Below are 17951 nucleotides of genomic sequence, written 5' to 3' on the forward strand. Positions count from 1 at the left end.
ATCCATCTTCTAACCAATGCTATACAATTTTAAGCAGGGGTTTAATTTGCATATGGTAAAACCTAATCAATATAACGTGGGCCCATGGCAAAATCAATGTGCCTTGAAGAAAACACAGTCCAACTTCATGTGTTTTGCATAATTGTATTTCAGAAATACAAAGTAATCATAGTCAAAAGTAATCAACATTTTCATTAATATTTAGGGACCTATTAAAACATACTATATCCAAAAAATGGTGAACATCAAAATACTAACATTGTTCAGAAAAAAATTATCAAAATAATAGCACTACCCAATAAGTTTTTAAAAAAAATAATCGTACTCCCCCCTCCTTATTGTCTACAATTTTTCTGAGGTTAGTAAAGGATGAATGAATTCTCCCTTTGCTCCAATGTTTCTTTTCTGGAAGTAGTGTCTCAGTGGGCAAAAATAACTATAATAGATGAGCAGTAAAGTTTAGTTGTGTTCAGTTCTGATGTAATGCAAATAAATGATTGAGACAAGTGGTTTACTCACTTGTGATTTGCTTCCAACATTACAGAATCATACAGCGCCGGAGGTGACCACTAGTCCCATTGTACCGGCACATGTTTTTAAACTAGTGCCAATCTCTTGCTTTTCCCCCCAGCTTTGCCTCGCATTTCTATCCAAATAATCATCCAATGTCCTCGAGTGCCTCATTTGAACCTGCCTCACCACATTTTCAGGCAGTGCATTCCATACTTAAACTACTTGCTGTGTGAACATATTCACATATTACCCTTGTTTTGTTTGCATAGCACTTTAAATCAATGCCTCTCATTCTTCTTTGTTTTATGAGTGGGAACAGCTTCTCCTCATCCGCTTTGTGCAGCTCACTCGTGATTTTCCAAACCTTTATCAGATCTCCTCTCAGTCGTCTTCTCTCCAAGGGAGAACAGTCCCAACTCATTAACTCTATCCTCATAACATAAGTTTATCATTTCTGGAACTATTTCTGCAAATCGTTTCTGTACTCTGTCCAATGCATTCACATAGTTCCTATAATGTGGTGTCCATAACAGTGCGTAATACTCCAGCTGAGATCTAACAAGTGTTTTGTACATGTTCAACATCACCTCCTTGCTCTTATAGTCTATGCCCCTTTAATAAAGAGTATTAAGTGCTATCTCCATCTGCCCTGCCACCTTCAATGATCTTTGTACATATACACCTAGAATCTTCTGCTCCTGCACTCCCCTTAAAATGGAACCCCTCATTTTGTATGGTCTTTCAATGTTTGTCCAAACAAACTGCATCACCTCATACTTCTCTATGGTGAACCTCATCTGACTCATATCCACCCACTCCACCAACCTGTTAACGTTCTTTGAGTTTCACAGTCTTTGCTAGAATCATAGAGCTGTACAGCACAGAAACAGACACTTCGGTTGAAATCATCCATGCTGACCAGATATCTTAGATAAATCTCATCCTATTTGTCAGCACTTGGTATATATCCCTCTAAGTTCCTATTTATATACCAATCCAGAAGTCTTTTAAATGCTGATTTTGTACCAGCCTCCACCATTTAAAAGGCATCTGAACGGGTTTATGAATAGAAAGGTTTAAGAGGGATATGGGCCAAGTACAGGTAAATAGGGCTAGATTAGGTTAGGATATCTGGTCGGCATGGATGAGTTGGACTGAAGGCTTAAAGTTTAATATAAATTATAAATTGATAAACTTCACACAGTTAGAAGGAGAGATTTTGTCTGGAGTGAGACATAGCTTAAGTGAGTATTTAGTTTGGGGAATTTGGCACAGAGGGAATAAGGTACTTTTACTTACTTTCTTTGGCTCACAGCTTGTAAGGTTTATTTAAACAGGATAAATTGAAGACTAGGATCAGGGACCCAGCACAAAACAGTGACATTTCAGATAAACCATAGGTTCATTGGTTAGTAATAGCCACTAATTTGATGATTGCACATTATATTTAGATTGACGGTAAATAGGAGAAATATTTCCAGGTTACAAACTAAAAGATAAGTATGAAACTTCTAAAATTGAATTAAGATTTAATTAAATAAAATAAAGATGCAGGGCCAGGGTCATGTGTTGTTCCTGCATGATGTGGGAGATGGTGGACCTCATGGTGGCTTACAGTGACCACATCTGCAACAACTGTTGGTTTTCAGGGAAAAGTTTAAAATTCTAAAATTTGGAAGAATTTCCACCTTCCTTTATTTTCTCTGAATCTGATCTTTCTTTCCCACTCTTGCCCCTTCTCCATATGATTTAAGATTTGATCCATACCCTCTAATACATCAATCTCCATATTAAGTCTTTCCTTAAATCTTATTTCTTAAAGAGATACCTTGTTTGCTGTCCTGTTCACTTGGGGCACGGATGGCCTGTTTGCTCACTTCCATTATCAGCTTGCATATTCAGAAACTTTTGAGAGTAAAAGTTTGAGCTGAAGGAAATGGGGTAAGTCTAATTAACAACAGATGTTAGATATCCCAGTGCAGCAAATTTTGGCGCATTAATTATTTTCCTACTTCTAAGTAGCAGCTTGTCTAAGAAAAAATAAAAATCACACAACACCAGGTTATAGTCCAACAGGTTTAATTGGAAGCACACTAGCTTTTGGAGTGACGCTCCTTCATCAGGTGATCGAAGTCGCTCCGAAAGCTAGTGTGCTTCCAATTAAACCTGTTGGACTATAATCTGGTGTTGTGCGATTTTTAACTTTGTACACCCCAGTCCAACAACGGCATCTCCAAATTATAAGAAAAAATACATTGCAAGGGAACCTAAAAATATTTCTTCTGAGAAAATTAACCTTTCAACTTAATGACTGGACATTTTATTCTGTAAACAGGAAACACTATGTACTAATAAATGAAAGTACAAGTGTCTGCAAGTTACAGCAACACTAATAATGCAGTTTATTTTCATTTTTGTTTGAATCATTAAAGAACCTCTCAAATTAGGAGATGAATTTGTTTTGATATTAAACTGAACCACTGTTGCAAGTGGGAGTGGAAATGCTGCAAAATCCTGCAAATATTTTCTAAATAAATTACTTAATTTGCATTGTTTTGTTTTTCTGGCAATAAAACCGGTCAAGGAATAAGGGGCTGAGGGGCATAGAAAGTTAATCTTTGTCCTTTCAGCTCTGAGACCTAGAGGCCTGGAAATTTGTACAAGCTCATGGATGAAAATCTCTTTTCTCTTTCAGCTGAAAGAATTCTGCTCGACTGTTGGCTTCTTGCCCCAGAAGGTAAAACAGCTCAAATTTTAATACAAGTTGAAATAAAATTACCAAGCTCATTTGAAGTCACCATGAAGGGTCAGTTTTAACACTCTGTGCAGCAACTGGTATTTTCTTTCTTTGGAGATCTGTTGCTGTCCAGATGGATCAGAGAGTTCTATACTGCAGATTGTTCAGTTTGCGCTTGGGAGTATTTAGTGCTAATATGATGCTCCATACCTCAGCAACAATGCATTTATTTTTAATTCTTTCACAGAATCTGAGCATTGCTGACTAGGCCAGTGTTTGTTCCTCAAACCTAATATACTTTAGACATAAGCCACAAATTCACGTTCCCAAAAGAAGCAAACCAAATGAATAAAACAAGCTCATTACAAACTTTCATTATCAATCCAACCTTGATTGTACAGACAATGCTAGCTTGACATTATGGTAATACTACTCAGCGAAACTGCTTCGTTCATCTAAAATTCTTTCCTATAAAAGGAGTCAATAATTGGATTATGGTTTTCCGCAGAGACCTAACAGATCAATGATATCTCAAAACAGAAATGTTTGAAGGACAGGAGTGAAAGAAGTTCACAACACAGAATGAGGCCAATCTACTGGGCCTGGGCCGGCTGTTCAGCAAAGCAGCCTAATACTAATTAAGTTGCCCCACCCTCACCCTGTATTTTACGCTACTTTAAATATATTTCTGAGAGGAGATATTATTGATTAAAACTTTTCTTCCAAAACAGGAATAATTAAGTAGAGGAAAATATTTTGCATTGAAGCAAACTTCTAAATTATTTTCTATTCATTTCTGACATATTTATTTGGCCTTTATTGCAAAGGCATGAAGTAGAAACTGTTTCAGGCATTGGTGAGATTATGGTGTGTGATGTGCAACTCTGGTCACCTTACTTAGGGCAGAACATAATTGCCCGTAATTTCTTGGGAAGCAATTCAATTCTTTGATTTCTAAGATGAAGGGATTATGTTATGTGGAACATTTGAGCAGATTGGGCCTGGTCTAAACTCCAATGAGAACACAAGGTGATCACAATGAAACATATGGAATATGGAGTGGACTTGACAGGATAGATGCTGAAAGGATGTCTCTCCTACTTGGGAAATCTAGAACTAGAAGACACAGTAATAGTTATCTCCATTTAAGTTATGGATGATATTGAAGTTCTTCTCTTAGAGGGCCCTTAAGTCTCTCAAATTTTCTTTCCCACAGAATAATAGAGAATGCTTCACTCAATGTACTCAAGACAGTGATGGGCAAAATTATTAACCAACAAGTGACTTCTGGGATATGGGAAAAGGAGAATAAAGTTAAGGCACAAGCACGTCAGCAATGGTTTTACTAAGTGATGGAATTGTCCTGAGGGATTGAATGGCCTACTCCTGCACCTCTTTGTGATGATTTATTCTGTACATTTACAGATTACAAGCATTACCAGTGCTCAATTCACTTATTTTGATTACAAATTGTGTCACAAAATATTTAGATGGAGTATTGCCTGCAGAAACTGATATTTCCTGGGTTAAGCTTTCCCAATTCAACTAGTAAAATTATTTGAAACAAAAACAGAAATTGCTGGAGAAACTCAGCAGGTCTGGCAGCATGTGGGAAGAAAGCTGAGTCCGGTGACTCTTCTTCATTGTCATTTAGTTTTCTTTATAATGGGAGGTGTAGATCTATGTTGATGAACTTTTCCATTAATCTCATTTTCAGAGAAGATCCCATGTCAGACCATGTGACAGTACAAATGAATTCAGCTGCTCTAAACCATCAATCTCCAACGTGAGAAGTTTATCAGAAATGAGCTGAAGGAAGGAGTGAAAGGAGAAAATGAATTTCATTCCAGTCCTTCGTTTCTCCAAAAAGAACAGAAAAATGTGCCACAGCAATTAATTGTATAAAAGCAAAGAAATACCACAAATTTGGTAAAAGTAGAAGGTACTTTTAAAAAAAGGGATTGGTATAGAGAAGGCCACCCATTTTGGTATATCTCAGCTACCACAACCTCATACCATTCAATCAATCTCTTCACAGCTTTTTCACAAATCTCTGTCTAGCAATTTCTGTTTCAGTTAACTTTTCTTTATTGCAACTTTCATCACATTAGGATGATGTAATGTTACACTTCAAAACACAAATCGATGATAAAATCTAAAAAGAGACTAAATTAACTGAACTCTTCCTTTCATCAGATTATTGAAATAATCACTACATTTTAAAATAATTTATTTTTGATTTGTAAAACCAATTGGTGTGTGCTGCCACTGCAACTTATCACTGAAATAATTAACAATTTACCTTTTCTTTGTCACTAGCTTCTCTGGCCACTGTGGAACCCTGAAACGAGGAAACAGAAGTTGGGTATGACATCACACATCGAGCACCAACAATGTATATTATAGAATGCTTAACATAATAAAACATCTCAAGGTGCTTCACAGGAGCATTATCAAACAAAGCTTGACACCAAGTCATAAAAGGAAATATATTAAGATAGATGACCGAAAGTTTGACCAAAGACTTAAGTTTAAAGGAGCATCTTAAAATAGGAAAGAGAGACAGAGAGATTTAATTGGTGAATTCTAGAACTTGGTGGATTGCAAGCTAAAAGTAAAGTCACCAGAGGTGCAGTAATTAAAACTGGGCTTGCTCAGGTGTCCAGAGCAAGCAGAGCAAGATATTAGTGGATTGTGGACAATTAGAGGTTAATGTCATGGCGGGATTTGAAAACAAGGAGAAATATTCAACACTGAGGCACTGTTTAAGCAGCAGCCATTGCAAGTCAACAAACACATGGACGATGAGCGAATAGAATTTAGTATGCATTAGGACATGAGCAGCAATGACGGCTTCAAATTTATACTGGAAAATAACCCAGGCAGCCAGATGGATGGGCTTTTAATTCACTTTTAGGTTGTGGGTATAGCCAGCATCTACTGCCCATCTCTGACTGCAATTGAATACATTTCAGAGGATAGTTAAGAGTCAATCACATTGCTGCAGGTCTGGAATCTCAGAAAGAGCAGAATGAGGCAAGATGGCAAACTTCATTTCCTAACGAATACTGGGGAACAGATAAGGTTTTTATTACAATTTTAATGAATCATTACTGGTATTAGCTTATTATTCTGCATATATTTAATAATACATTTAAATTTCTAGCTGTGCTGGAGGATTTGAACTCACCTCCTGAGCATTAATTTGGGTCTCTGGATTATTAATCCAGTTACAAAATCCTTATGATACCATATACCTAAAACATCAGAATAGTCAAGTCTAAAGATAAGAACAGCATAGATGAGGACATCAACAGATAATGAGCTGGGCGAGGGCAGAGACCTGTTGAAAAATGGAAGTAGAAATTTGCTGAATTGGTGATGACATAACTGTGCAGTCAAAGGCTCATCTTGGCGTTAAATATGACCCCAGGATTGTAAACTGTCTGGTTCAGTTGCCAAGGAGAAAGATGAAATCAATGGTTTGGGAATGGAGTTTTTACGGGAAATGAAGAACAATAACTTTGGTTTTCCAAATGTTTAGTTGGAGACAAAATTGCTGTTTATCCAAAACATATGAAGTAAGAGGAGAAGTAACCAACTCAGTCCTTTGAACCTGCTGTCTATTCATAAGTTTATGGCCAATTTGACTACTTCACATTCCCGTCTACCCTCAGTCATTTTCACACCCTTGCTCATCAAGAATCTATCAACCTCTGCCTTGGAAACATTCAAAAGCCACTTCCATTGCATTTTGAAGAAGAGATAAGCAATTCTAGATTCTGTATTAGCATTGTGATCATTTAGAATGGAGGGGACAAGAAGGGAGTTGGAAGTCAGCATTTTACACATAAAATCCAAAATCATGTCAAATTCTAAAATATAACTTCATGGGACATATATATCTGTGACAAGGCCAACAATATTTTACAGTTTTGATTGCAGTTCATCATATGTAGGTAAACTTGCACTGGTATAAGGATTCTGACTCTGCCATAGTGAAGGAATGATGATATAGTTGCAGGGTACTGTTAGTATGGAGGGGAACTTACAGAAGATGGTTGTTCCAAATGTCTGCTCCTTTGTTCCTCTAGGATATAAAGGTCATAACTTTCAAAGATGTTTTTGAAGGAGTTGATATGTTATTGCAGTCTATTCTGTAGATAGTACATACTGTGTTCCAGCGGTGGAGTGAGTGATTGCTTAAGGTGGTGATGAGCTCCTGATCAAGCTGACTGCTTTGGTCTGAATGTTTAGGCTTCTAGAGTGTTGTTGGAGTTCCAAGCATCCAGGCAAGTAGACAGTATTCCAACACACTCCTGACTTGAGCCTTGCAGGTGGTGTACAGGCTTTTGGGGAGTTGTTGTGGTGGGAAACAGTAGACAGATCAGGAGCCAAATTACTTTCAGTAGAGTTCCCAGCCTCTGATCTACACTTGAGCCACAATATTTACATGCTGGTCCAGTTAAAGCTGTCCTCAGATATTGATATTGATTCACTATCGATAGTAGTGCACATCAAGATGAGCTGGTTAGTTTTGTTTTTGTTTGGAGTGGTTATTTCCAGGCACTTATACACATTAAAATCAATTGCAATTTACAAGCCCAAGCCTGAATGCTATCTGGGTTTTGCTGCAAGCACAAGGATTGCTTCAGTAATTGAAGAGCTGTCAATGGTACTGAACATTGTGTAATCATGAGCAAACATTCCCACTTTGGACTTCATGTTGGAAGGAAGGTCATTCATGAAACAGCTGAAAATAGGCCTAAGATGTCATGCCCACCTAGTGAGCAGACTGGCCTCCAAAAACCGCAACCTTTTTTAAAAACTGGTTACAATTTAAGCCATAGAGGTATTTTCCCACTGATTCCTATTGATTTCAGACTTTTTTAAAGACGTCTTGGTGCTATACTTGGTTAAATGCTACCTTGATGTCAGGGTCAGTGATTCTCTGCTCACCTCCAAAATTCAGCTCTTTTACTCATTTTGACCAAGACTGTAATAACGGTATGCACCAAATGACTCTGGCTGAAGCCAAAACAACCATCAGCATACAGGGTATTTGGTTTCTGGGCCATATCATCGTACTATCAATGTCAGCTTATTTCACTCAACTGATGACAGAATAAACAGAGTGCAGTCTCTGATTGGCTTGGTTTGTCCTGTGTTTTGGGCACATCAAGGCAATTTTCCCTTCTTTTTAGTAGCTCTTATTACAATAGTTATATTTTTAAAGGAGCAGGTATGCAGGTGAAAAATGTGACAGGGCAATGAATGGTGAGGAGTACAAGTGGTTATTGTATGGGACCGTGAAGAGAGGACACTCCTGGCAATGGCTTTATGTAAAAGAATGGGCGCAGTTGAGGGTAGTCCTTCCCTGCTAGAGGGTTGTGGAGGTAGTTGGTATGCTCTACTCTTTCAAAAACTCAGACAGATCAAACAGCACAAGAAGGGACAGTTACCTTCGTCACAACTATATAAAAAACACAGATAGTGTCCTATATGAGGTGATTCAGTCCTTTGGTAGTGTAGATAACTCATTAGAAGGATTCAACTTTGAGTTCTTGGAAAGAATGGCATGTACTTGGCTGCACATAAATTCGCACAAGGACTTCAGAAAAGAAAGCAAGGTTAGAGATGACATGGTAGTTTGGAAGTAAAGAGGGATCAAAAGTTTAGTTTTTTTGATGAAAGGTATGATGATAGAAATAATACTGTGGATGAAATTAACACATCTAGCCTGCGCATTCTCAATCCATGCAAATATATTTGACACAAGCCTATGCATTCTAATTTTATTTCTTAATACCTTGGTGGGGTCCTTCTGAAAACCTTCTGAAAATCCCAATCATAGGTGTCCCATTACTGGTGTCTTCAGTTGACTCCCTCTCTAGACAACACTATCGTTCTATCTCACTTTCCTCCTTCAAGACACCTCTAAATCTGGCTCTTTTTGCAAGCTTTAGGTCGTGTGATCTAATGGCTCCTTTAAGACTCAATGCATAATTTGTTTTATAATACTCTTGTGAAATGCTTTGGAACATTTCATTATATTAAAATTGCTACATAAAACTATGTTGCTGTTGTTTTCAAAATTATGTTAAAACTTTGAGATGGTGAATATGGAGAGTTTTGAGGAACTATAACAAGGGGACGTAGATTGAGGATCACAAGAATGAAGGAGCTTCCTCACCTTTAGATGAGGAAACATTCAATTAACAATTCCAAAGCATTTCCAACACCAATATACTAGGAAGTATCTTTCATACGCTTATAACTCTGTGTCCTGCTTAGTTGAAAAGGCATGGCAGAAAAGGCACTAAGGAACAGGTAGGGAACTTTCAATGCACAAATTCATTCTTGGGATAGAGATGGCACCAGCTGCCTGAAAAGTTGCTGATCGACCTTCCTCAATTACTTAAGAACTAGGAGCACAAGTAGGCATTTAACCACTTCGAGCCACCTCCATTATTAGATACGATTGTGGCCGGTCACATTTTGGCCTCAACTCTACTTTCCTGCCCACTTTCTATAACCCTTCAACTAATTAAAAATCTAAACTAAATTAATTAAAAATACTATTTAAAAATCTATCGCCTCCTTAAATTTACTCAATGTCCCAGCATCAAATGCACACAGGAGTAGTGAATTCCACCGATTTGTGACATTTTGAGCAAATTAATTTCTTCTCATCTTTGTTTAAATTTGCTACCCCTTATCCTAAAACTGTAAATATATGTTTCAGCACCCCTTCTGGTGATGGTGGTTGTACAGTGACACTGGGTCATAAATTCCAGGATATTGCCCCAGCAACAAAGGAATGGTGATTTAGGTCCAAGTCAAGATGGTGTGATATGAAAGGGAACTTGTATATTATTCTCCCAACATTTTGCTGCTCTTGGTTGATACAGTGGTGGAAATGTCATTGAAGTAATGAATCCTGCATATTACATACCAAATGTACAGACCACAATCCATGTACCAATTTTGCTAAGTAACTGATCGCAACACTGTAGCTTCCTCTCCCTAAGACATTGGAGAACTTAGAGAGTTGTTACCGCCAACTGATTCACTTAAGTGACATATATTCCATTATAATCCTGTCTTGAGCTTTGCAGCTGGTAAAACAACTCTGAGAGAATCCAAATGCAAGTCAGTAATAGCAAAGGAATAAGCTTCAGTTTTGTACTTGTATTGCTCGCTTGGCCTGTCCATTTAAGCTTCTGGTGAATGGTAACACCTGAGATATTGATGATGGGGAGCACCTTGTTTGAAATGATCATTGCATTTGAATTCCTCTGGCATGAATATCACCTAACATGTGTCTGTCAAAGTTTGGTTGCCTCCCGGATCTTGCTGCAGACTGGCACAAGTTGTTTCATTGTCAGAGGATGTGTGAAAGACGATTACCACTGGATTGGTAACAAACAGTCCCATTTCTGACCGTGACTGATGAAAAAATTTCCAACACACAACTGTAGTGATATCTTGCGATATGATGATTTGTCCTTGTGACCACAAGTTTCCTTGGATCAGACATGATTCCAGCTACTGACATGTTTTTTCATTAACATTAAATTCTTGGCTAATAGGATTTATACTAAATTATAAACTGTTGGCAAAAAAATATTACTTTAAACCATTCAATAAAATTGACGAGTAAACTTTAAACAAAATTCTCTCATTTTAAAGAACGTTGACCTACTGGATGTCCTTGGAATGAATACAGAACAGTGTGTTCATGATATTATTAAAAAGAATAGTTGTGTTATCCATGCCCGCGTACCACAAAATAGCTGCAGCAGTGTAGCTCTGTGCACTTGTGAAGCATCCAGAACAGTCACAACTGCCAGTCTCGCTTGGTGTATTCTACATTGATTGGTTGAGATTCATGTCACAGTACATTTTCTTGAGAATCCACTCCAAAAATGCAATGATCCAATGATTGCCCAAACTAAAATTACTTTCACTCATTGTTAAATTGTGGAAGATTTTATTTAAAATGCAAAAGTCACTCAATAATTTATGGAAAATATTGCAACTTGCTTTTAAATTTTGTTTAAAAAAATCCATTTATATTGTACAGAATCTGTGTGTAGTTAATAGGAGTTATAGCATAGAAAATTGAATATCTTTTCACTTAATTGTTGTAAAGGGAAAGTATTTCAAATATAAAAGGTAATAAAAATAAAATTACTGTGCAACTCACTGTCTCTTGCACACAAAACCCAAGATCTCCTTTAATTTCTTTGTATTGTGCAGGAAGGGTAGATAATTTGCATCCCACTATTGAAAAATACTTGAATAGGATTATTTCTCTCATTGGTAGAAACAGCTGCACCACATGGGCCAGCTATAGATCAGTTTAAAATCTGTTTATGTTGAAACTTTGCCACTTTTAAATTTCACTAAAATGTGCAGAAATTCACTGCCAGATCTCAATCTGGCTCCAGAGGAAAAACAGAGAAAATTTGGGAGGAGACGGTTTCATTTTGTTTGAGTTTAACACCATATGGATTGTAGCTTCAGTGCAGTGCCAACCCTAGCTGACAGCGTGGTCTGGAAACCCTGAGAAAGGACTCAGAACATGAGCTCCTGTGACATCTGCTCTTTATATATATATATATATGTAAGCATATATAGACAGGATTCGCTCATCAGGTGAATGGGGGCTTAAGTCAGTAGGAATAGTTTACAACATTACTTTTTTTTCTTTATTCATTCATGGGATGAGGGCATCGCTGGCTAGGCAAGCATTTATTACCCATCCCTAATTGCACAGATGGCAGCTAAGAGTCAACCACAGTGCTGAGGATCTGGAGTTACTTGTAGGTCAGACCAGAGAGTGTTGAGCCTGTGGAAATCATTGCCACTGAGTGCAATGGAGGCCGGGACGTTAAATGTCTTCAAGGCAGAGATTGATAAATTCTTGATCTCTCAAGGAATTAAGGGTTATGGGGAGAGTGCGGGTAAGTAGAGTTGAAATGCCCATCAGCCATGATTGAATGGCAGAGTGGACGCAATGGGCCGAATGGCCTTACTAACACTCCTATAGCTTATGGTCTTACACCAGGTAAGGATGGCAGTTTCCTTCCCTGAAGGACATTAATGAACCAAATGGGTTGAAGTTCATCCTAATGTATCTAATAATGGACTGCTGCAGTATAAATGCAGCATCAGTTGGCTATTCTGATTGTTCCAATGAAAAGTGGAAGTGCTTTAACAGTGCGATTAGAAACAGATAGCAATTGCTGGTGAATACGCACATGATAAGAAATGAGGGTGGTGAGGGAAAATCTACAGTAGTTGGAACATGCAATTAATACCATGTCTAGTAGCTAACAAGTTAGAATTGCAAGAAGCATACTAATAGCCACTAATTCTGTTGAATTAGTAGAGTGCTTGTTAATGAAATATAAAGTAAAACTGTAAACAAATGAAACAGGGAAATAAATAAATGAAGAAAAAATGTTGGATATAAATTAATGAAAAAAAGGAGAAGCTGGGAATGTAAAAACACAGTTTGGAGAATATGTTAAGGTTGGGTATAAAAGACAGAAAAACAACAGAATATCAAAAGGTATGTTTACAGGCATGTCTAGGAAATAATACTTCTAAGGAATGTGCTCAGAGGTGTTTTATACTTTGTTTCTGGGAAATTTGATTTTATGAAATTGTAGCCTACAGAGATGCTCCTACGTCCTACAGACAGTGTCCAATACAAACCTTTATTTAAAAATCATAAAAATTAGAAACAAAAGCCTAAATAAATAGTAAAATTCAACACAGAACAATTATTGTCAATATTTATGAAACTTACAATGGCAGAAAATTATAAAAGCCAAATTTGGAACCTGGTTCTCATTACCTTTAGATCATACTTCCTGTAAACAGGGAGTCGATGGCCAAAGACATTCCTTGTGACAATCATGTAGGTCTCAACACCATCCACTGTCAATCGATACATTCCTAGGAACTGCGGAATGAGGGTGTTCCCATGACATTCCACAATATACTACATGCAGCACAAAAGGCAAAGGACAAAAAAACGTTAATTCCACAACATGAAACTTAGATTAAGATATTCATAAAAGTGAAACAAAGTAGTAGAGGAAAAACTGAATGGATAATTTAGATTTATTTAGTCAATGAAAAAGAAATAAAGAAAATCCAAAGATTTCTTGTATTACTTCAGTAACCTGTATCTGCTTGTAGGTTGTTAATTGTATAAATTAAATACTTAACATATAGAGGTGGCATGCATTGACTGGATGTTTGCTCGAACACATGCTAGAACACTCATGTGTACAATGACAGTGACCTTACTTCTGACCCAGGTCTGGGTTCAAATCCTACCTGCTCCAGAGGTGTGTAATAACATATCTGAACTGTATGATTATCGAAAATACCTTCCAATGGATCCTGGAAGGGGCCTGCATTTCTAACAATGACAGTGCAGAATATCTGGAAAAACTTGAACACATACATGACTGGGCCCTGTTCAGATTTGCCCAAATCTTGATGAAATTGTAGTGTAGACACAGAGTCATAGAGATGTAGAGCATAGAAAAAGACCCTTTGGTCCAACTCATCCATGCCGACCAGATATCCCAACCTCATCTAGTTCCCCCTGCCAACATCCAGCCCATATCCCTCCAAACACTTCCTATTCGTATACCCATCCAGATGGTGCAATTGTACCAGCCTCCACCACTTTCTCTGGCAGCTCATTCCATACATGTACCACCCTCTGCATGAAAACGTTGCCCCTCAGGTCTCTTTTATCTCTTTCGCCTCTCACCCTAAACCCATGCCCTCTAGTCTGGACACCCCCACCCCAAGGAAAAGACTTTGCCTATTTATCCTAACCATGCTCCTCATGATTTTATAAACCTCTATAAGGTCACCCCCTCAGCCTCTGATGCTCCAGAGAAAACATCCCCAGCCTAATAAGCCTCTCCCTATAGCTCAAATCTTCCAACCTTGGCAATACCCTTGTAAATCTTTTCTGAACCCATGCATGTTTCACAACATCCTTCCGATAGGAAGGAAACCAGAATTGTTTGCAATATTCCAAAAGTGGCCTAACCAATGTCCTGTACAGCCACAACATGACATCCCAACTCCTGTACTCAATACTCTGACCAATAAAGGAAAGCATACCAAATGCCTTCTTCACTATCCTGTCTACCTGTGACTCCACTTTCAAAGAACTATCAACCTGCACTCTAAGGTCTCTTTGTTTAGCAACACTCCCCAGCACCTTACCATTAAGTGTCTAAGTCCTGCTTAGATTTGCTTTCCCAAAATGCAGCACCTTGCATTTATCTAAATTTAACTCCATCTGCCACTTCTCAGCCCATTGGCCTACCTGATCAAGATCACATTATAATCTGAAGTAACCTTCTTTGCCGTCCACTACACCTCCAATTTTGGTGTCATCTGCAAACTTACTAACTATACCTCTTATGCTTACATCCAAATCATTTTTATAAATGAAAAAAGTAGTGGATCCAGCACCAATTCTTGTGGCACTCCACTGGTCAAGTCTGAAAAACAACCCTCCACCACCACCCTCTGTTTTCTACCGTTGAGCCAGTTCTGTATCTAAATGGCTAGTTCTCCCTGTATGCCATGAGATTTAACCTTGCTCACCAGTCTCTCATGGGGAACCTTGCCGAATGCCTTACTGAAGTCCATATAGATCACATCTGCAGCTCTGCCCTCCTCAATCCTCTTTGTTATTTCTTCAAAAAACTCAGTCAACTTTGTGAGACATGATAACCCATGCACAAAGCCATGTTGACTATCCCGAATCAGTCCTTGCCTTTCCAAATACATGAACATCCTGTCCCTCAGGATTCCCTCCAACAACTTGCCCACCACTGACATCAGGCTCATTGGTCTATAGTTCTCTGGCTTGTCCTTATCACCCTTCTTAAACAGTAGTGCCATGTTAGCCAAACCTCCAGTATTCTGGCACCTCACCTGTGACTATTGATGATACAAATATCTGTGAGAGGCTCAGCAATCACTTCTCTAGCTTCCCACAGAGTTCTAGGGTACACCTGATCAGGTCCTGGGGATTTATCCAGTTTTAAGTGTTTCAAGACATCCAACACTTCCTCCTCTGTAATCTGGACATTTTCAAGATGTCACCATCTATTTCCCTACATTCTATATCTTCCATTTTCTTTTTCACAGTAAATACTGATGCAAAATATTCATTTAGTATCTCCCCCCATCTCCTGCGACTCCACACAAAGACTGCTTTGCTGATCTTTGAGGGGGCCCTATTTTCTCCCTAGTTACCCTTTTGCCCTTAATGTATTTGGAAAAATCCTTTAAATCTATTTGCCAAAGCTTACTCAAATCCTCTTTGGTATACTCCTACTGCCTTTATACTCTTCTAAGGATTCACTCGATCTCTCCTGTCTATACCTGACATATGCTTCCTTCTATTTCTAAAACAAACCCTCAATTTCTTTCGTCATCCAGTATTCCCTATACCTACCAGCCTCTCGTTATCTCATTTCTGAAGGCTTCCCATTTTCCAGCTGTCCCCAGTCAGCTTTTGAAAGTTCTTGCCTAATACCGTCAAAATTAGCCTTCTGCCAATTTAGAACTTCAACTTTTAGATCTGGTCTATCCTTTTACATCACAATTTTAAAACGAATAGAATTATGGTCGCTGGTCCCAAAGCACTCCTCCACTGACACCTCAGTCACCTGTCATGCCTTATTTCCCAAGAATAGGTGCAAAACTTGAACGTTCTCTAGTAGGTACATCCACATACTGAATCAGAGAATTTTCTTGTACACAATAAATTCCTCTCCATCTAAACCCTTAACACTATGGCAGTCGCAGTCTATGTTTGGAAAGTTAAAACCCCTACCATAATTGAGATCTCCTTACAAATTTGTTTCTCAATTTCCCTCTGACTGTTAGGGGGGGTCTATAATACAATCCCAATAAGGTGATCATCCCTTTCTTAATTTTCAGTTCCATTCAAATAACATCCCTGGATGCATTTCTGGGAATATCCTCCATCAGTACAGCTGTAATGCTATCCCTCATCAAAAACACCACTCCGCCTCCTGTCTTGCCTCCCTTTCTATTCTTTCTGTAGCATTTGTATCCTGCAACATTAAGCTACCAGTCCTGCCCATCTCTGAGCCACGTTTCTGTAATTGCTATGATATCCCCGTCCCATGGTTCCTTACTATGCCCTGAGTTCAGCTACCTTCCCTGTTCGGCCTGAATGTTTGTACCTCTGGGTCAGAAGGTCCAGGTTCAAATCCTGTATGCTTCAGTGGTGTGTTATAATTGCTTTTTGGGAAATGGCCATGCAGTGATTGTGTTACTGGACAAGTAATCCAGAGGACCAGACAAATGCTCTAAGAGCATAGGTCCCGCCAGGGTAACCGCTACAATTTCAATTCAACGAAAAAAATTTGGAATTGAAAACTGGTTTCATCAATAGTGGCTTTTTCCTTAAATTAAAAGAAGGGCTCTTATGGTGCAGTGGTAGTGTCCCTACCTCTAGACCACAAGGTCCATGTTCAAGCTGTACCTGAATTGGAAGCATGTCACAATATGTCTGAACAGATTTATTTCAAAAGAAAGAATATAAAGAGACACTTACCACAATGACATGTTAAATTTAAATTTGAAAATTTTCAGTTGAACATTTGATTTTGTTATAATGCACCCGAAGGGAGCTATCACCTTTTCCTTTTTTGTAAAATGGCACGTGTGGATGTCTCCAGCTAGGCCAACATTTATTGTCCATTCCTGATTGTCCAGACAGCAGTTTAGAGTCAACCATATTGCTGTGGATCTGGAGTCACATGTAGGCCAGACCAAGTAAAACGTGCTAGATTTCCTTCACTCAAGACGATTAGTGAACCAGATGGGTTTTTACATAGTCGCCATTAGACTAATTTGTCATTCCAGATTTTTATTGAGTTCAAGTTTTACCAGCTGCCATGGTGGAATTCAAACTCATATCTTAGGTTCTGGATTTTCAATTCAGTTACATCATCAATCCACCACACATCCCCACTGGTTCACTTTCAAAACCGTTAATGACACTGGAGCAGGAACACTATTAGGACGTGCATACTTGCAATGTTTCATTTTGTGAAGAAATTTAAAAATGAATAAAGACAGGCTTCTATGTTTCTAGTTCATCAGTTGGCTGGCAAGAGTTTAATGTGGGCATCTATACACTTGGTTAACTATAGCTGTTTAGAAAACTACAATTGTTTAAAACTTATAAGGGTGTTAAATAATGGCCAAACCAATTAGCATGGTATTCTTTCATCCTCGGAATTACAATTGAATCCAATGATATCTGATGTGATTAAATTGTCTGTCTGCTGGAAGGCTTCTCTAATAATTGAGGTCTTTATAGAAATAGCCACATAGCATTAGATTGCTCTGAATCTTGATGAGAGATACCTTGTGTTTGAAATGGACAAATTTTGACTGGAGCAGGGAGACTACTTTTGTAAAACGTGCATCACAATATACTTTTAAAGAACTTTGTGACTAACTGTGCCATATCTGACCTTGGAGAGCTGATATGAATATGAAATTCTTTCCTTGTGCAGTATTAAAAATCTTTTTCCTAGTCCTAGTCAAATGACATCTTGATTTTAAAAAGTCTCACTCCAGTTTGTACATCCTCCATTCCTTC

General features: G+C 38.2%; 1 protein-coding gene across 1 annotated transcript in view; it reads right to left on the bottom strand.

The window, feature by feature from the left end:
• pip4k2aa (phosphatidylinositol-5-phosphate 4-kinase, type II, alpha a) overlaps positions 1-17951 on the bottom strand; it is a 241269-nt gene that overhangs the window by 38403 nt on the left and 184915 nt on the right. Inside the window, exons 5-6 of the mRNA XM_060825576.1 lie at positions 13119-13265; positions 5553-5591 (exon numbers count right to left, since the gene is read on the bottom strand). Of these exons, the coding sequence (XP_060681559.1) occupies positions 5553-5591; positions 13119-13265 (186 nt within the window). The remainder of the gene's footprint in view (positions 1-5552; positions 5592-13118; positions 13266-17951) is intronic.

This window comes from Hemiscyllium ocellatum, chromosome 5 (assembly GCF_020745735.1).
Source record: "Hemiscyllium ocellatum isolate sHemOce1 chromosome 5, sHemOce1.pat.X.cur, whole genome shotgun sequence".
Taxonomy (NCBI): Eukaryota; Metazoa; Chordata; class Chondrichthyes; order Orectolobiformes; family Hemiscylliidae; genus Hemiscyllium; species Hemiscyllium ocellatum.